This window comes from Pinus tabuliformis, chromosome 4_1, assembly GCF_031772625.1.
Source record: "Pinus tabuliformis cultivar Carrire ecotype Pingquan chromosome 4_1, CPIR1, whole genome shotgun sequence".
NCBI lineage: Eukaryota > Viridiplantae > Streptophyta > Pinopsida > Pinales > Pinaceae > Pinus > Pinus tabuliformis.
Window position 1 is genome coordinate 382853594 of NC_142303.1, and position 21791 is coordinate 382875384.

Genomic DNA, 21791 nt, shown 5'->3' on the forward strand with positions numbered 1-21791 from the left:
CAACTATCCCCACCTCATGGTTTAAACCTACCCTCTCTTTTCATAAACTTAATTTTGACAGTGCCTCAAAAATAAATCCTTGTCCAGTTGGTTATGGAGTAGTATTCAAAAACCATATTGGATGTCCTCTCTTTATATACTTTAGCATGTTTTCCATCACTAGTAATAACGTTATCGAAATCAAATCTCTAATTTAAGGACTAGACATAGCACAAAAAAAGGTTTCTCTAAGCTCTTTTTCAATGGAGACTCTCAACTAATGATTAAAATTATCCACAAACTTCAAAATGGTACTCCTACAAAGTCTCCAAAATGTGGCAGTTTGAAGGTTTACTACATCAGATCTCCTCTCAATTTCCTAACATCCTTGTCATCATTTCCAACCATATCTAAAGATTGTGGAACAATATTGTAGATAGACTTACAAACAATGATTGTCTAAACTCCTCACCTGAATATCTTCCACCTAGCATCTCCTGGTGGACTCCCCTCTTAAGAAGAAATGTTGGTAACATATTCAAAATGATATATGGTCTTTGAATGGGGTGTTTCACATGCAAGAGGGTGCGGAGAGGGTTGAAACCATTCCACTTGGACATTTGACTGGGGGACATGGCATCACATCCCCTTAGTTGTTCATTAAAGCATATCAACTTTGGCACATGGAATGACATAATTCAGTGTTCCAACACCATGCAAATGAAACATGATCCTCAACCTCTGAACCCCTATCAAATTCATTTCAATTGGAAAATTATCTTAATTTCTCATCGCCTCATGCTACCGAGAAAAATCTACCACCATCAAGTATAGAATTCAATGCCACAATCTTGGTAATTCATAGCTCCATTACTAGGGACAACCCTGGATAGAAGGATATTAGACGAGACAGGGAAATTCCAAAAGATAAGTAAGGTGCTCTATTAGTTCAGTCTTCCCCTAAATAATGAAGCATGTATCTAGAGGGATAGATTCCACTTGCTCATTCCTATGAGCCATGCTTGCAATGCTCCAGTGCTCCTAGATTTCAAGGTGAAATTCAAGGAAGGGAATGCTAGCTCATTAGTGAGCTTTACTCCATAAAGATAGAATTTTCCCTCCTTAAATATGGTTGGAAATTCAGCTCCCTCTACAATAGCATTTATTGTACAATGACCTATCCGACATCCTAGAACCAACCTAAGCATTCTACAATGGTGAAAAGGTATTCCAATAGCTGGTAAATTTTTCTCTTGGGTAAGTCAACCCTTTTCTCCTCCTGGTTTTTTCTCGGAACTTATTTTATTGGTTTCTTTCCTTGACCTTCACTCCTAGCAGCAACTTAGCCTCCTATTCTTATCTGTTGGATGCTAATCCTTTGCACTTTTATGGATACCTCTACCTCTCATGGCTCATGGATCTTCATGAAGATTTTTCTTACTGATTCTTTCCACTACTAGCACCCTTCCAACCAATCTAGCTCATGTTTGATCACTTACCTTTGTTTAGGGTGCAAACCTAGCTTTACTTTATTGTTAATACCTTTATGCTTGTCCATATATGTCTCTTCCCTGACACATCGCTATTGGTTCCTTATCCTTTCTCTTCCCCCCGTTCAATAACCATGCCATGCTAATGAGCTTATGATTGCAGGGGTACAACGTACTATTAAGAGCATGCTAGTTGAGGTAGAATATAGACTCATCACATAGTGGAGGAAGCAACAACTCACTTTTATAAACTTACTTCACCCCCTATTTAGGAAGAGTTCACTTGTGCCGAAAGGGAAGGAACCAACTGGAGGCACCTTCGCTTGAATATAAAGATAATGGTTGATTTAGTTGACTAGGTGCCCAATATAGGTCACACGTGTGGGTTTTTCAATCAATATGTGCACACTATGGACTTATACTGGCACATGAAATTCATACTAGAAAAGGTTATCTTGAAATAGCATAAGAACATGGAGGACCTCTTCCTCTCCATGGAACACCTACATAACACATGGCAGACTTGGATCAACAACTGGAGCTCATTGAGAAGCACCTTGGAGTCCCCCTACTATTGGTTGCTCACCAGGTAGCAACAAGGAGCTAATCCAGGTTGCAACGAAGCCCTCTTCTTAGTCTCTTCACTCATGTTATGTCTTTGGTTTTTCATTTTGCTTTACTTGTCTTTCTCATATGGCCTCAAAGGCCTACATATGAGCATATGTATGGTATATTTTGAATCTCTGGGTAGCTTTTTGTCTTCTACCTCTCTTAAACGAGTATATATTTTTATATGGTTGGGTTTCCCTAATGTTTGACTAATCTAAAAGATTTAGTTCTTTCACATAATCTCTTATTTAGAAGACAATACAGATATTAATTACACAAAAAATAAGCATGCTCATGACTCTATATATAACATACGAGAACAAGATAAACAACATAGAAGACAAATTGCTTCTTAATTTTGCTTCAAACATGGGCCAAAACCACTTATCACTTAAAAGTTGTCATTATAAAGATATCAAATCTCTTAACTAAATTAAAAACCACTTTGTATAATACCAATAAAATTATATATATGATTATATATAAGTTTAAAGATAAAATTGTAATGAAAGAAAAAAATTAAAGGATAAGAGAAAATGAAGATATTATAAGAAGGTGGTTAATAATAATTAAAAAACCAAATTAATCTCTTTTTTTAAGTGTCTTATAAAAGAAAATCAACCTTGTTCAAATAATACAAACTCTAAGTAATCTTTTTAAATGTGGTTGATTTTTTTTTTTCAATCTTTGTGATACTAAACTTTCTCTCAAATTATCCTACATACACACATATTAAATTTCAATTCAAAATATTTGTTAAAATACCTCCTTACTTAAATTTCCAACTCATCAAAACTATATTAATTTATCAACATTTCCTTTAAATTTATAAAATAAAAAACAATTAAATTATAATGTAAACAAATAATTCCCTACTCTTTTCTTAAAATCTTGAGAACCCAAATTAACATTACTTATAAATAAATATTATCATTACCCTTTTTTAATAAAAAAATTCAAAACAACTTCAAAATAACTATCACAAAATAAACCTTAAACTTCCTAAATAATCAAAACTATGGCCATCTTAAAACGCATATTTTAATATTTTTCAAACTTAAAATAAAATCCAAAAAAAATTAAAATAGTCACTTACCTTATTTTTTTAATCCTTTACCTTAGTAAATCAATTTTATTAAATTAAAAAACATTAACCATTTTAAATAACAAAATCATCACACCCACTTTATTTTTTCATTATCTCATTTATTTAAAATAAAAATAACTCAATATGTCCTCATTTCTTACCACCAAATAAACGTGTTCATTTTATTTCATTGTCAACTTTTTAAGTATGAATTGTACCAAGGATACAAACTTGAATGTAAGGTTTACATAAATAGAAAATCCAAAATTTTTATAATTTTTGAGTTAGTATCAAATACTACTAATTTATTTTTATTTAAATTTGAGTTGAACTTTTTAAATAATAATTAAAAAAAAAATAGGTTTTTAGGTTAAAGAAGAAAAATAAATATTGTTATTTTATTTTTAGGGTTATTATTATATTTTTATTTTAGAGTTAATTATTATTATTATTATTATTATATTTTTTTGGAATTTGATTTTTTTTAATATTTTTGTTTCATTTTTAATTTGAATTTTTTTTTTTTTATTTCTTAAATAAATTTAGAAATCTAATTTATATATTATTTATTCTAATTAATTTTAATTTAATTTAATTAATTTAAAAGTTTGACTCCATCATCATCATCATCATCATTTTAGTTCTTCATCATCATCATCAATTTAATTTTTATTTTAATTTAAAATTAAAATAATAATAAATATTAAGATTATAAGTAATTGACTTAATCTATTTATTTGACTTAAAACCTTGTTTAACCTTTAAAATTTTTAAGGGTTTTTACATTAATCTCTCTAATTAAACTGCTGCCTTGATATGATTCTCCATCTTATCCTAACTATGAACCACCATATTTCTTATAATGTGATTTTCACCGAAAATTTTCTCATATTTTAAAATTAAAATAATAATAAATATTAAGATTATAAATAATTGACTTAATTTATTTATTTGACTTAAAGCCTTGCTTAACTTTTAAAATTTTCAAGGGTTTCTACATTAATCTCTCTAATTATGCTGCTGCCTTGATATGATTCTCCATCTTATCCTAACTATGAACCACACTGAATACATCGACATATTTCTTATAATGTTATTTTCACCGAAAATTTTCTCATATTCAATTTATAAATCACAAAAACTTTAATTCAGAAATTATTATTGTTATTATTAATAATAAACCATTTATTATACATTTAAATATATTTTTATTTTCATATTAAAATATTTATTTTATTTAATAAAGATAATTAATATTTATATAATCTACCCATCATTAATATCTATATGATCTACAAATTTTAAAAATTCAGCTATGATTTACTATAATTTTTAGTTCACTGTAATTTTAAAATGTGAGAAATATTTTTAGTTCACTATAATTTTTCGAATTTAAAAATAACTAAGTATACTTTAACCAACAAATAAACATATATATAGAAATAATGATAAGAAAATCATAAATTTGTTATTTAAACTACATAAGAAAGGATGAAACCATATACTTTAACAAACAAACAAATATATATACAAATAATGTTAGAAAATCATAAATTTGTTAACCATATACTTTAACAAACAAACAAATAAATATATATAAGGTTAGAAAATCATAAATTTGTTATTTAAACTACATAAGAAATGATGAAACCAGAATGACCACCAATGATTCTTTTTGACTTTCTCCTTCTGATATGAGTTCAAGTTCTACTCGTTAGTTAAAAAGCCACTATTAGATTTTATTCCTCTGTGTTCTTTTGCTCATCCCATAAGACTCACAATGATTCCATTTGACATTTTGATATTTTATAAATTTCATTATGAATAAAATCATGATGTACATCATCTCGATTTATGTATCCTCTTACTAAGGACATGCTATCATGTTAATCTATAAAGTTACGCCACATACCTTAAGAATCTGATCCCAAGCCTATGTTGACCTTTTGCCTCCCATAATTATATATTAACATTTTATACAAATCATATATACCTATTGAACCCAACCCCATCCCTATGTTGACCTTGTGCCTCTCTATAATTAAATGTTAACATCATATACAAATCATTTATAAGATTTGAATATGATGAAATAGGGAACCAACATGTATGGTCATAGAATTTCTAGGGCATAGCTATATATTATATACGCATTCTAATCCTCCCACCAATCTAATCACCTAGATTGCAGTGCATGATTCGTACAACCCTATTGAGTTAATATAAACCCCAAAGTCTAAAAGGCTCATGGTACATAATCACTCAAAACATGTAAGGCATGTGACTAGTCCAGTGATATATATGCAAATTATTTTATTTAATGATAACATTTACAGAGATAGTGGATTGAATAACAGAGTACTTGTGGACCTAGATGAGTCTACTTCACATCACCAATATACACCCACCAAAAACATTCCTAAATGAATAGTTACTCCATATTACTTATTAATATTATTTTTACTTATTTTTTAAATGGAAAGAGATATATAATGAATTTTATAAGACTTGTTAAAAAATTACTTAAAAAAATAAAAAAATGAGTGTTTAAAGTGGTTTAAATGTTGGCTATCTTTCATCATTAAAGGTTTTTTAATCAATAAATGGTAATGAACCTCATTCTTATATACCAAACTAATAGTAAACGAAGAGCTAATTTCATGTTAAAAACAAATTTACATCTTAATTTCCATAAAATAAATAGTCTCACTATCCTCAAACAATTCCAAAATCTAATAATAGCCATGAATAAGAGTGTGTCCATCCATAGATAATGTTACTCTCTAGTGAATCCTATATTGAAGAATATTGAGTGATTATTCTCAAACCATCGCTAACAATATCTAACAAACTAACAATCCCACAAGATTTGTCTAATAAACTCTTAACAATAGCAAATATGGAAAAGTCCATCTTATAGACAAGTGCTCACCAACCTAGCCTTACACAAAATCTTGCAATAGATGAAAAACTAACCAAACAATGTTAGCTTATAGGAATTTTTTATAGTCCAAACACTATGTAAGCACCTCATCCAATGCTCCTTCAAATCCTTAGATGATTGTCAATGGATTTGAACCAATAAATGGGTATAAGAATCAATACCTACAAACCAATTCAACAATTAATGAAGGTTAGACAAACTATGGAAAACAATGAAAATGTAAAAATAAATAAGAGAGAAGAAAACAAAATAGATAATTAAATGAAATACTAAAAATATAATAGGAAAGATGGCTAAAGAATGGGAAATTAAGGGTTATGGTTGTTAGCCTTTTCCTTACCTTGGCTTTCCTTGTTTCTTCCATTGCTCTCACTCTCAAAGGGCCTTTTGTTAGTCAAGAGAGAAAGATGCATAGGCAGCCAATAATTACATTGTACTAGGGATTACAAATATGAGAATTGAATTGTGATTCAAAACTAGTTTTCCCATTTCGATTTCTAGAATAAAAACTATGCCTTGTGTTTGAATTTCTCTATAATAGTGAAGTTTCCTATGTGTGAAATGCTTCTCTTAGATTTTTTAATGGTTTACAATGATGAATGTTTCTATGGATGTGTTAAATACATAGTGTGGGGTAATGGTGTTTGTAGATATGTTCAATGTGCTCTTTGTAGCTAAATTCCTAATGAAAAGGAAGAAATATATGTTATATTTCTAGTAGAAACACTAAAACATTCTCTTCCTTGTTGGGTTGTGTTATATTCTTTCCACAACTAGCCCACGTAGTTAACCGAGGGGTTAGAGGGGGGTGGAGCCCCCCTTCGTTGTGCCGATTGTGTAGTGGGGGGGGGGGGGGGGGGGGATCATAGGGGGTTTGAGGGGCACCTGTAACCCCACTTTATGGGGTCCGGGGCAGCGCCCCTGAAAATTTTGGTTTTTGACCCTATGTTAGGTTGGGCGGACCCACCTATGGTTTTGTGCATGATTTTCACACATGTTTTTGGATGCAATGGTTTTCGGTCCATGGTTTTGGACGCGATGGTTTTTCGGTCCGTGGTATTGGATGCTTCGGCATGTATAAATATGTATTGTAACATTGAAAGTAACATAATGAAAACTCAAGTTGGTAGTCCCAGTTTTGGGATCGAGGGGAGAATCTTTGTGTATATGTGTTTTATGTGTTTTGCTCTCGCATTGTTTATTTTATGTGTTTTAGAATTGATATGCATGTAATTTCTGTATGGGGTTAAAACCTACATTTGGTGTCAGAGCTGTTTTGGCTTCAAGGAGACGCCTTTGTTGCTGAGGGGTTTATCTCGGGCCTATGCTAGACCCTGTTCAGTGGGAGATTTGCGAGATCGATTCTGGTGGTGAAAGAAGATGGCAAGCAGTGGAAAGATATAGATCGAGAAATTTAATGGTTAGAGTTTTGAGTTGTGGAAACTAAAGATGGAGGATTTGTTGGTGGATAAAGATCAGTGGATCACGGTAGATCCGGGTACTAAACCAACAGGAGTGTCCGATGAAGAATGGAAGAAGTTGGATCGGAAGGCAAAGAGCACAATACAATTATGTGTCTCAGATTCAGTATTGCTCAATGTATCAGGGGAAGCTACGGCGAAGGCTTTGTGGGACAAGTTAGGGACTTTGTACCAATCTAAGTTTCTAGTGAATAAATAATTCTTTTGGGAAAAGATGTATAACCTGAGGATGAAAGATGGAGACTCGGTGACAGATCATCTGAACGCATTTAACACTGTGGTAAGTCAATTAGCATCTGTTGATATTAAAATTCCAGATGAAGATAAGTGCATCAGTTTGTTGTGTTCTCTACCAGTTTCGTGGGATAGTCTGGTTATTGCAATAGGTAGCAATGCAATTGCCTTACATTTTGATGAAATAGTCTCATCCTTGCCGACGGAGGAGATGAGACGGAAAAATATGGAGATCCAAAATGGTGATGCCTTGTTTGTACGAGGGCAGACCCACAATAGAAACAAAAATAAGTCATTGAGTGGGAGATCTAAATCTAGAGGGAGATCTAAATCTCCAGGAAAACCTGTAAAGGTGGTGTGCTGGAAATGCGGAAAGGAAGGGCACTACAAAAGGGACTGTAAATCTAAAGCTCCTGACAAAGGAAAGGGATCTGATGATGCTCCTTATGCAGAAGCGAAAACCACCTCAGATGAAGGTGGGGATGTGTACATGGCTTCTTCAAGTACACATGTAGATCATGAGGCATGGTTGATTGACTCAGGTGCATCCTTTCACTTCACTCCTCATAGAGAGTGGTTTTGCGAGTATGAGAAATATGATGGTGGTGATGTCTTCTTGGGGGATGACAGGAAGGCTAGAATCATTGGTCGTCGAAAAGTAAAGTTGAAGTTGCAAGGTGGAAGGGTTAGAACACTTCCGGGTGTTCTACATATTCCTGCATTAGCCAGAAATCTGATTTCTGTTAGCAAGCTGGATGATGTAGGTGCAAAAACAGTGTTCGAGAAGGATGCCTGCAAGATGGTTTGGGGAGCACTGGTATTGATGCGGGAAGTTCGGATTGGAACTCTGTAAAAGTTGCAAGGTAGCACTGTTATTGATGGGTGCAATAGTTTTGTGGTTCCTGAAAGTGGAGCAGAAAATCTAGTGGCCTCTGGAGAGAAGACCATGTTGTGGCATCAAAGGCTTGGACATATTGGAGAGAAGGGCCTTTGGATACTTCATGGTAAAGGTATGGTAGAAGGTATGAGTAATAGTTCTCTGGATTTTGATTTCTGTGAAAATTGTGTATATGGGAAGCAGAATCGGGTGAGTTTTCCCTTTGGTGGTAAGAGGGCGAAACAGATATTAGAACTTGTGCACAGTGATGTGTTTGGACCTGTGAAGGTTCCATCACTGGGTAAGTCTGTGTACTATGTATCATTTATAGATGACTTCTGAAGGAATACATGGATATATTTCCTTAAGAAGAAATCTGAAAGCCTTTGACAAGTTTAAAGAATATAAGGCTCTCATAGAAAATCAGACAGAGAAGAAGATAAAGGTGTTGAGGACAGATAATGGTGGAGAGTTTTGTAGCAAGAAATTTGAATAATTCTTTAAGAAGTGTGGTATAGCACGACAAAAGAATACTCCATATACACCTTAACAAAATGGAGTTGCAGAAAGAATGAATAAGACGTTGATGGAAAGGGCAAGAATCATGCTCAATGGTGCTGGGTTAGGACAGGAATTCTAGGAAGAGGCGGTGGATATTGCATGTTACCTGGTCAATAGGTCACCTTCATCAACGTTGGAGGATAAGACTCCACAAGAGGTATGGACTGGTAAGAAACCCTTTCTTTCACATCTGAGGGTATTTGGATGTGATTCATATTTACGTGTTCCAAAGGAGAAACGAACCAAGTTGGATAGTAAATCTGAAAAGTGCATCTTTATTGGGTATAAGGATGGTTTAAAGGGTTATAAGCTTTGGAACCCAGTCACACGGAAGGTTGTGTATAGCCGAGATGTGGTGTTCAGAGAGGTGAAAGATGTTATTAAACATGAAGTCCAACCAAAGGAACCTTAGAAGATAGAGTTTGAGCTAAAGGAGGAAGAATCAGACTTTACAGTGGAGGAGGAATCAGAAGATGAAGAGCCACAAACTCCAGCTGTGAGAAGATCAGTTCAAGAAAGAAGGTATCCAGAAAGGTATAGTCCATCTGCTTTCTATTCAAATTTTTCTTTGTCTATTACCAATGATGATTCCAGAACTGTGAAGGAAGTAGTGGATTCAGAGGACAGAAAACTCTGGAAAGAGGCCATGGTTGATGAAATGGCATCTTTGCACAAAAATGAGGCTTGGGATCTGGTGGAGTTTCTGGTTGGAAGGAAACCCATTAGCAGCAAATGGGTGTTCAAAAATAAGACAAATGCAAAAGGAAAAGTGGAGAAATACAAATCTCGGTTGGTAGCAAAAGGTTATTCCCAGGTGCCAGGAATTGATTTTGGTGATATTTTTTCTCTTGTTGCCAAGGTCACTTCTATTAGATTACTTTTATCTGTTTCTGCCACTTTTGATTTTGAGGTAGAACAGATGGATGTGAAGAAAACATTTCTTCACGGGGATCTAGAAGAGGAGATCTACATGAAGCAACCTGAAGTCTTTGTGGTGAAGGGTAAGAAAGAACTGGTATGCAAGTTAAAGAAGTCTCTATATGGGTTAAAACAGTCACCAAGGATGTGGTATCAGAAATTTGATACATTTATACGGGGACTTGGCTTCACCAGAAGCAAAGTAGATCACTGTGTGTATTTTAAATTAATTGGTGACCGTGTTATTTATTTGGTCTTGTATGTGGATGATATGTTGCCAGTCGGAAATGACAAAGAAATTATCCAGGATTTGAAGACCTAATTGTCCTCCAAATTCGACATGAAAGATCTTGGTGCTGCAAACTATATTTTGGGCATGGAAATTAAAAGAGATCAGGAAAAGAGGAAGCTCTGGTTAAACCAGAGGAAGTATGTCGAGACAATACTGCAGAGATTTAATATGTAGGATCGTAAATCGGTGAAGGTTCCTATTCTTGTAGGTGTGAGGTTATCTGCTGAACAATGTCCCAAGACACAAGAAGAGGAAGAGGGCATGTCCCGTGTTCCATATGCAAGTGCAGTCAGTAGCCTGATGTATGCAATGGTCTGTACTAGAACAGACATTGCACATGCAGTGGGAGTATTGAGCAGGTTTATGTCAAAACTAGGGAAGGAGCACTAGATAGCAGTGAAGCGGGTTTTCAGGTATTTGCGTGGTACTAGTGATTATGGTTTGTGCTACCAAGGAAGACCAGGATTGGACAAAGTGTTGGATATTCATGGATTTCTTGATGCAGACTGGGCTGGAGATCTCGATCAGAGAAGATCTACAAGTGGGTATGTGTTTAACCTATTTGGAGGTGCAGTCAGTTGGATGAGTAAGAAGCAATCTGTAGTGGCACTATCAACTACAGAGGCAGAATACATGGCAGCCACTCATGCAAGCAAGGAATCAGTTTGATTGCAGAGATTATGTTCAAGTATGGGGTTAATACAGGGACTTATAAGGATAGACTGTGACAGCCAAATTGCAATTTTCTTGGCAAAGAACCCCGCATATCATTCAAAGACAAAGCACATTGATGTTCAGTATCACTTTGTGAGGGATATGATAGAAGACAAAAAAGGGTTGCTAGTAAAGGTGGACACTTTGAAGAATACTGCAGATGCATTGACAAAATCTGTGAGCTCTAAGAAGTTCTCTTGGTGTAGAGAGACAATGGGCGTTTCAGGGCTGGAAAAATGACTATGCTCTCTTGTGGCCCCCTGTGGAAAGAAAACAACAAGTTAGAGAATGTTGTGTTGTGTTATATTCTTTCCATGACTAGTCCACGTAGTTAACCGAGGGGTTAGAGGGGGGGCGGAGCCCCCCTTCATTGCGCCGATTGTGTAGCGGGGGGGGGGGATCACAGGGGGTTTGAGGGGCACCTGTAACCCCACTTTATGGGGTCCGAGGTAGCGCTCCCGAAAATTTTGGTTTTTGACCCTATGTTAGGTTGGGTGGACCCATCTATGGTTTTGTGCATGATTTTCACACATGTTTTTGGACATGATGGTTTTCGGTCCATGGTTTTGGATGTGATGGTTTTTCGGTCCATGGTATTGGATGCTTCGACATGTATAAATATGTATTGTAACATTGAAAGTAACACAATTAAAAATCAAGCTGGTAGTCCCGGTTTTGGGATCCAGGGAAAAATCTCTGTGTATATGTGTTTTATGTGTTATGCTCTCACATTGTTTATTTTATGTGTTTTAGAATTGATATGCAAGTAATTTTTGTACAGGGTTAAAACATACATTCATTTTATTTGAAAGCCAAAGACTACGTGATGATCTCCATCCATTTCATTTCATGGAGCCCCTAAATTAATGGATATATAACAATAACATTGCATATTTTGGGTGAGTTTCTACTATTGGGCTCATTAATTTAGCAATTCATTATTTATATGTTGTTTGGTGTTGTGGGAAGGATGTGGAAATTTTCCATCCAATTGATGATTGAACTCCACTTTATTACACTTGTAAAAAAAATTCTAATTATTTGACTGTGCCATATAGAGCATTCAAAGGTCGATTAACAATTGTGGGCATCCATGTAGGTTGTCAGGTAGTTGTACATGCCACACACACTTTGTGTTAGTTGCATCTTGCTACATGAATCAATTTCTATGTGCTTTAGTCAATTTATCCATTATTGATTAATTCCATCTCCCCTTAATGGATGAGTGTTTAGTAGAATGCACTTGATAGATAAACATTTTATTCAGTTGTTAGTATAAGGTCAGGTTTACAATTGAAACACACAAACAACTGCCCTTTTAAATATTATAACATTTTCATTATTTTCACTTAAGGGTTGGTATTTCCTTTTTTAATGGAAGAAAGGTTAATTCATTAATTCCCTTGGCTATTTATGGGTTTGTAAACTATTGTGGATATTTCACTAGACAATTCATCACAACAAATCTACTAAAATATATTAGAAATTCCAAAATCTACACTATGATGGTTAATTTTTCCTTAGATTTCTAGAATGTTTAATTATTGTTTATTAATTATGTATGCAAATTATGATTATGCAAAATTTATAGAACAAATATGAAAACCACTCACAAAACACAATAGTAAAAGATATGACTTGCGAGATCCTTTCAGAAGAAAACCCAACTGGAAGTTGAGGATGCTTTGCTCTCTCTTTCTCTAAATGGAAATGGATGTGAGTACAAAGAAGTGAGACATGTGGCCCATGGGTTGCCACATTATAAAATCCCTCTATTTTCTCTCTCTCTCTCTCTATACTCTCTCAGATACTCTACTCATCTGTGGAACAAAATGCACTCAAATAGAATGGAAACCATTTTCCTCCTGTAGGCTTGGTTATAACACATCCCAAAAACCTATTAATGGTTAAGGTTGAATCCTTCAAATCTTAACGCGAGTTACACTATGGACTCTCCTAGAGTTTCTTCATCATGATCACATCGCTAGCCCCTTTTCCATGAATAATTGGGGGTAACTATTGGAAAATTAGGAGAGTTATGTATTATAGATGATTTTCCTTAACTTGGTAATTACTTAATAGAGTTTAGGCTTCTGTGATCCATATCAAGTTAGAGAAAGATTTCGGCGAAAATCACATGGAATCTCATTTGTCGACGCGTTTCGAACCAACTAGTGTGGTTCATCGTCAGGACAAGTTGTACCTGACGATGAACCACACTAGTTGGTTCGAAACGCGTCGACAAATGAGATTCCATGTGATTTTCACCGAAATATTTCTCTAACTTGGTAATTACTTGTGATATATGTTGGCCTTTTACTACTTTTTTTAGTTCTTGTTCATCAAGCAATTACCAAAACCATGCAAATCACAACAAGAAAAAATACACACAATATAGGCTCCAAGCCAGGGAAAGACCCCTACAAGGGAAATCTTATTACAATGAGACTTCAAACACCCAAATACCAAAGCCCAAAATCATTCCCAACACCAAGTCATCCCCCCCAGAAAAGTATTCTTCAAGGTAGCTTCCAAACTTCAACCTATTGCAACTTTGACCCAAATTTCCAGCCGTGCAACTACACCTCAGAATTTCGGCCCTACAATTTTAGCCTCCTACAACTGGCGGCAACAAAACCTAACTTCACACATGTGGAGAGAGAGATAATCCCAAGCAACCTCGACTTCTTTTATTTATCATTTCCATCTCTTTTTCTCCTTCAATATTGCAGATCAAACTTTTGTGACATAGGCATCTCAAATGAGGTCAAGCTCCTTGTATTTAAAGCCTTATTAAGGGGTCAAATAGCCCTCCCTTAGGCCAACTTGTCCTTGACTGGGGCCAAATTGGTATTGGATGAATAAATGGATTTTTCTTGACAAAATAAATATTTTCCTTTTGTTACAATGTCCAAATGGGGCTATAGTACATGACATAATTTCTTATTTTTCCTAGAAAAACCTAGAAGCATGAAGAACATGATTTTGACCTAGACTTGAGCAAGAATCCCATGCTTTACATAATATATATATATATATATATATATATATATATATATATATATATATATATATATATATATATATATATATATATATATATATATATATATATTCTTTCTTTATACAAAGTATACAATGTCATGATTACAAGTAGGTCATTATGACCACTAAACCTAGTTACAATTTCCAATGCTCCCTCTTAAGTAGGAAGTTTTCATAATCTAATGACATGGCACAAGGAATCCCATCCTTGAAGAATTATCATAAGAAGAGTTGGATTGATAAGCCATCTTTTTCAAGCATCTTTATCATTACCAACATTGTCCTTGAAGGCCTTAATTATATAAGCTCAACTTCAATTGAGAGCATTATGTTGGGAGGATTTAAGTGAGCTACTAGTGTTATGAATATAATTCATAACAATCAAATAAATAAAATAAATATAAATATTAAATAATTAAATATTAATTAGGTTAAATAGTCATTAAGTTAGGTGAAAAGGCATGTCCAGAAGACATGCCCATTCACGAAAGGTCACCTGCTGAGGTATAAAAGCAGGGCCTCATTGTAAACATTCATCATATTATACAATTTTTATATATTAATAAAATATTATTTTAAATACCTCGTGTATTTTTACATTCAAGCCTTCAAGCTATCAGTTTTCTTGCTCTAGCCATAGTTTTTATGCTTCAGTGGTATCAGAGCCATGGCACACGATATAATCATGCGGGCCTTTGAACGTAGTTCACCGCACAATGTGCCATTACGTTCACATCCTGATTACGTTGAACAGTTTACTATTCAAGAAGTATTTCAGCGATTAGAAAAATCAATTGCAGAAGTTAAAGAATGTCGAAATAAAATCAATAATAAGGAAGATGATGAAGAGAAAAATGAGGAAGAAGAAAAAGAAGAAGATGTTGACCAGAATGATGATAATGATTCCAATGAAGCTGATATTTATGTCAAAGAGGATGAAGTCATTGAAAATACGACACTCAAACATGTAGAATCTATAAAAGAAGATATAATACATGATGAATTGGATTTAAACTTGTCAAAAAACCTCGGAGATGTGTCCACAGATCTCAAGCCTCACAACGATAAGAGGTCTCTGTGGGTGTGCTCTGAGGGGACAATTTTTCTTGAAACCTCCTCCGAATTCTACAAGTCGGCCTACGAATTTTGCATAGCGATTGCAGAGCTGGAGAGCAGGCTGCAACAATTTCACGAATATGGAATCATGAGCGCGTCTTTGTATGGCACGGCTTCCGCAGGGTTGGATTCAAGAAGAATCATTAAGGTCCTCAATCTGCTGTGCAAAAGCGAGCTTCCCAAGGATGTTATTAGATCAATTCAGAGAAACACTGTAAACGTGGGGAAACTGAAACTGTACTTGAAGGAAGGCAGTGTGATTCTAGAGGGTGACACAACATGTGATGTTTCCACCATTCTCAGATAAATTGATGTCAAAAGTGGCGTAGAAGCTCAACTGAGTGCTAAGAGTCTTCAGAAGGATTTGAATAAATTGGTGCAAGTGAGGCAAAAGTGCAGAGAAATCAGTTATCCTCTTGTTGAAGAATACGACTACAAGAATGATACTACTTGCCCCACTCTGGACATAAGCTCAACCCCAGGTGGTGCTTCAGTCTTATAAAATACAGAGTGTGGGCAAGATGTTAGTAAAAGGAAAAGCGAGGTCGGGCGTGATTGTGCTACCTTATGGTGCAAGAAAGTCTCTGACAGAAGTCTATGCCACAGTTTGGCTGGGGAAATTAGTTATGTGCTTTGCAAACACAAGTGTATCAGTTGAGCAGTGGGTATACCATTTCAAGCAGTGGAGCACTTTGCCAGACAGGCGAATCCAAGGGGTGTTGAGTGACTGCAAGACCATCAGAAAATCAGATATCCTGCACAACAATTTTGTCAACAAAGAATGCTGCAACAATGAAATCAGGATGATGCAGCGTGTTTCAGGTCACCCAGCTGTAGTTTCTTTGCATGCAGCTTATGAGGACGAAGAATATGTCCATCTGGTAATGGAGATGTGCCCTGGTGGAGATCTGTTCGACAGAATCGATAGCAAGAAAGATACAGTACCCTTCTCCAAAGAAGAGGCAGCCACCATCCTGCAAAAGCTTATGGAGGCCATCAGTTACTGCCATTCCATGGGAATTGCCCACCGAGATATAAAACCCAAAAACATTATCTTTGCCAATAATTCAAATTCCCTCACTGAAATCAACCTTTCAGACTTTGGGGATGCTTGTTCTTTCTCTCCAGGGGAAGGATTAATGCAAGGATTTGTGGGTACTCTGTATTACATAGCACCGGAGGTGTTAGTAGAGAAGCATTACAACGAGAAAGTGGATGTGTGGAGCACAGGGGTGATCCTGTACTTAATGTTAAGTGGACAGGTTCCTTTTGCGGGAAAGACAACTTTGGAAAGATTTGAGGTTGTCATCTGTGGGCACCTTCGTTTCTGAAGAGATCGGTGGTGCTCAATATCTGACTCTGCTAAAGACTTGATACAACGTATGCTCTCCAGAGACATCACCAAGAGACTTAGCGCACACCAAGTCCTCGAGCATCCATGGCTCACAACTCATGCCCTATGCAAAACCCACCTAATGGGTGGTGGAGCTCCATTGTGTATGACAAATGGAGAAGGGCGGCTCTGTGTGTGGCCAAAATAGTTCTTCACTCTTGCACCGATGAAAAGATCACACGCAACATCATTAAAAACCAGGTATCAAAAGACATGTTACAATGGTTTGTGTCTTTTCGTTTGGGCGTATAACCTTAAGCCATCCGATTAAGCATATAATTGGGTTTTCATTGAGCATTGGTTAAGTGTCACCAGGTTGGTGATATGTGTGCATGCAATTAGACAGTTAGATGCATATGCGTGGTTCGTTAAATTGATAGGGCACGGTTAATTGCTGGGCTCGACGTCAGGTTGAAATAAGACCAAGTTATATATAATAAATCAAATTAAATTCATATAATTTAATTAATTAAATTCATATAATTTAATTAAAAAAAATTATTATTAAAAAAAATTATTATTATTTAAAAAAATTAATAATAATAAATAATTAAAAAATATTATTAAAAAAAAGAAATCTAAAGAAATATTATTGATGAGCTATAAGAGAAGAGGGTGGCCAGATTATATACATCGAAGACAACATACACTAAGTGAAGAAAACCCCAAGCATTAAATCTTTGAGGACAAAGCTTCCGAAGGAAGAGGCTATGTTATGAATATAATTCATAACAATTAAATAAATAAAATAAATATAAATATTAAATAATTAAATATTAATTAGGTTAAATAGTCATTAAGTTAGGTGAAAAGGCATGTCTAAAAGATATGCCCATTCATGAAAGGTCACCTGCTGAGGTATAAAAACAGGGCCTCATTGTAAACATTCATCATCTTATACAATTTTTATATATTAATAAATTATTATTTTAAATACCTCATGTATTTTTACATTCAAGGCTTCAAGCTATCAATTTTCTTGCTCCAACCATGGTTTTTATGCTTCAGCTAGACTACGACACATACCCATCTGGATGTTCACCGGGTATGCCATTTTTTGAGTATTCTTATCTTGGATTTCCAATCCTGAATCCTCAAATAATATTGGTCCTCTTCGACTTCTCATAACTTGGATGCCCTACCCCATCCTCAAAGAGTATTTCATAGATTCTACCATCCATAAGAAGTTCTAATCTCAAATTCTTATCCAATCCTTCAGACTCCATTCTTTATTTATGACCTTCACTAAGACTTACGATTGTTAGTCTTGGTTTAGTGCATGACCCATAAAGACAAGAACTATCCAACATCACTCCCTCTCAATTAGGGAGGAGATGCCCACCAAACCAAGCTTACTTCTCAGGTACTCAATCTTTTTGTTTGGTAATTATTTAGTCAGAATATCTACTACCTATTCATTTATAGGTAGATAATGCAACTCCATGACCCCATCTCGTACCACGATTTTGACATAGTGGTACTTATTATTTATATGCTTTGTTCTAGCATGAAACATCAGGTCTTTCGTCAATCTTATGCAATTTTCATTATCAAAATGTATTCGTGTAGGGCTTTGCGGTCCTTCAAAAAAATCTGATAGTAACTTCCTGAGTCAAATTGCTTCCCAACAGACTTCGCTTGCAACAAAATATCAAACTTCAGCACTACTCAAAGCAACTATATCCTTCTTTCTTCTCATTCATGATACCTTGGCCCCATTTAGAAATATTGTCTCAACATCCATTTGATGGAGTTCCATCCCATAGTAGCAGCTAAAGAAACACGTGATCTTATTGTTGTAGATCTAGTTGTAGGAGCAAAGGTTTCTTTGTAATCAATATCGTCTTTTTGTGAGAAGCCTCTTGATACAAAACCTTCTTTGTATTTATAAATGCTCCCATCTGTAGCATGCTTTATCTTGTAAATCCATTTTGAAGTGACTATAGATTTGTCACTTGACCTATGGACAATCTCGCAGACACCCCTCTTTATGATTGATTGGTATTCTTCCCGCATATCATTCATCCACTCTTGATGTTTAGTTGCATCTTTATAGGAGGAAGGTTTTAATTCAATGATATTTTTCATATATGCAACATACCTAGATGATATCTTCAGTAATTTGCATTCTCTGAAGTTCCCCTTAGTTGTGTGTCCTTCCGCTTCTTGTAGAGTAGCTCTCAACCAAGCAAGCCTCTTTCAATTTTCTGGAATAATTACTTGTCGCACAGGTTCATTTGGACCTTCAACATCTTCTTGAGTAGATGTATGATATTGAACATCATTGTCCCTCAGGGTATCCTCAAATATAGGTATCTCTTCTTCATCAGAGTCGACTACAACCTATTTTGATTTCCTATAAGCTATACTTTCATCAAATATGACTTCCCTACTTACTTCACTTTGATGATCCTTTTTAACATAGATTTTGTATGCCTTTGATGAAGAAAAATGTTTAGGTCCCTATAATATTAGTGTATCCCCCTTATTCTTATTGTTAATGTAGCCTCCTATTGTTATTCTTGTGCCCATGTAACCCCCATATTATTATTTTCATGCCCCATAGAATCCCACTATTGTTATTGTTGTGCCCTTACATTATTATTGTTATGTAGGCTTTGATTATATTGTGAAACTTTAGACTCCTATATATACCAAGGAGGTCTTGTCATTTGTATATGTAGAAATTAATGTGTAGATTCAATACTGCTCATGGAATTTAATAAATCACAAGACTTGAAGCTACTCTACTGATCTGCAGAATTTAATTCACCATCTAGAACAAGAATCATAGACATGCAAAAGGAAACCTCACACATGCACATAGATTCATCTAGGGGAAAGCAACTGCTAAAACCCCTTACTATCTATATTTCATTAATCCGAGAATAGAGATGAAATACATATGCTTTCTCAAGCCTGAGCACACCCTGCAAATGTATAATCTATCCCTTTGCCTGACTGATTGACTATGGTCAACAAAACCAATTTTCAAGCCCTCCAAGCTCCTATTTCCTTGTGATGTTTCCTTAGGAAATGTACCCCTATTATTTAGGAATTTCCCACCATTGAATTCATGCACCACCTATACATATTGGAATATGCTACAACTGATAATACACTGCCTTAGAATCTCCATCTCAACTAGGTAATTCGAATTCTCTGCATGCAACAATTATTTTGGGTTGATTGATCAGTTAACTGGTTGATAACTGAGTGTGGTTGAAGTTCCAATTCCACAACTTGACCTCCATTAGTTATTTTGATAGTTAAAACTAGTTATACTGACAATAACTCAAATTAACTTAAATAGATTGCTACAAATCAATAGTAAAACATACTAAAATGAACTCAAGCTTTCCCAAATTTAATTAACTAAGTTAACTGAGTGACAAATGCCATGTCACCTCAGTTAAATACCTCCAAGATTTCTACTAAAATGGAAATTCAAAATTTCTCTAGTTTGACCAAGGCAAAGTCAAACTGATATTTTCTTATTGCATTTTCAACACTCCCTATTAGCAAGAAAGGGATTATCAACCAATCCTATCCTGCATATCTGGAACTAAAACTTCCCTTTTGATAAGGCCTTCATCAAAATATCAACATCCTGTTCCTCTATTAGAATGTACTGCAACAACATAATTTGCCTCTGCACACAATATCATAGATGGTGATACTAGATATAAACATGATTCGATTGATCATGAAAAATAGGATTCTTAGAGAGTTTGATGTAACTCTGATTATCATAGTATATCATAGTAGGATCCATCATCTGACCAAATAATCCAACAAGTATCATTCCCATCCAGATTTCCTCACATGCTACTTGACTTGCAACCATGATTCTGCTTCTGTTGAGCTAAGTGCCATTGATCTCTACTTCCTGTTGTACCAAGAAACTACGATAGACCCAAAACTAAAAATTCCACTTGATGTACTGTTTTGGTCTAATAGACTTCCTGCCTAATATGCATCTATGAAACCACACAAATTCACTCCCTCTATCCATTTGTACCATAGTCCAAACTAGGTAGTGCCTCTAAGGTACTGTAGAACATGCTTAGATTCCCTCCAAAATAGTTTGGTTGGCCTAACCATAGCTTGAATCAACTGGTTGATTGTAAAGCACACTTATGGTCATATGTTCATAAGATACATGAGTGAACTCACCAACTGTCGATAAAAAATCACATCCACTTCCTCACTTGAAGTGGCATCCTATTTCCTCCAGTCGGTTGCTAGAGGAGTCTCCATGGGTTTGCACTTGTCCATGTGGAACCTCAGAATTATCTCATTGACATACTTTCCATGAGAGACAAACAGTTCCCCATAACCTTTCCATACTTACAATCCAAATAAATAGTGCATGAGACCCATGTCCTTCATATCAAAATCTCTTGCAAGGTCCTCCTTACAATATTTGATAAAATTCTCATCACTAGTATGGATCAAGTCATAAAAATATTAAACAATAATCAACAATTTACCTTCTACCAAAATATGATAGAAGTTTGCATCTGCTTCAATTTTGGTGAAGCCCAAACTGGTGAGATAACTATCAACCCTGGTGTACCAAGCAAAGGGTGCTTGCTTGAGACCATACAATGCTCGCTTGAGTCGTCACACATGATACTCTCGATCAAAAGTCTTGTAGCCTTTTGGTTTCTCGATACACACCTCCTCTTTAATAACTTCATTGAGGAATGAAACCTTCACATTCATATGGTGGATCTTCCACCCCATCCATGCAAGCAAAGCAAGGATTGATCTGATGGATAAGTACCTTGCTATAGGAGCTAAGGTCTCCTCATAGTTAATCCCCTCCACATGAGAGTATCCCTTTGCCACAAATCTAGCCTTGTACTTTTTTATTCTTCCATCCGCTGCTCGCTTCACCTTGAAGATCCATCTCGAACCCACAACTAATTTGTCTACTGGTCTTGGAACCACTTACCAAACATTGTTCTTTACAATGGATTCATACTCCTCCACTATTGCATCAAGCCATACAAGTTTTTCTATTGCTTCCTCGAAAGAGGATGGCT

At 35.2% G+C, this 21791-nt stretch overlaps 1 protein-coding gene across 1 annotated transcript; it reads left to right on the plus strand.

The window, feature by feature from the left end:
- The first annotated feature begins 15868 nt into the window (after positions 1 to 15868).
- On the plus strand, positions 15869 to 16678 carry LOC149175892 (serine/threonine-protein kinase PEPKR2-like). The gene has a single exon (XM_089421276.1). The coding sequence runs from the start codon at positions 15869 to 15871 to the stop codon at positions 16676 to 16678; it is 810 nt and encodes a 269-aa protein (XP_089277402.1).
- Positions 16679 to 21791: the final 5113 nt, after the last annotated feature.

Bases quoted from the DNA above. Each gene is read 5' to 3' on its own strand.
- LOC149175892 (XM_089421276.1), top strand. From the start codon at position 15,869: ATGTTAGTAAAAGGAAAAGCGAGGTCGGGCGTGATTGTGCTACCTTAT.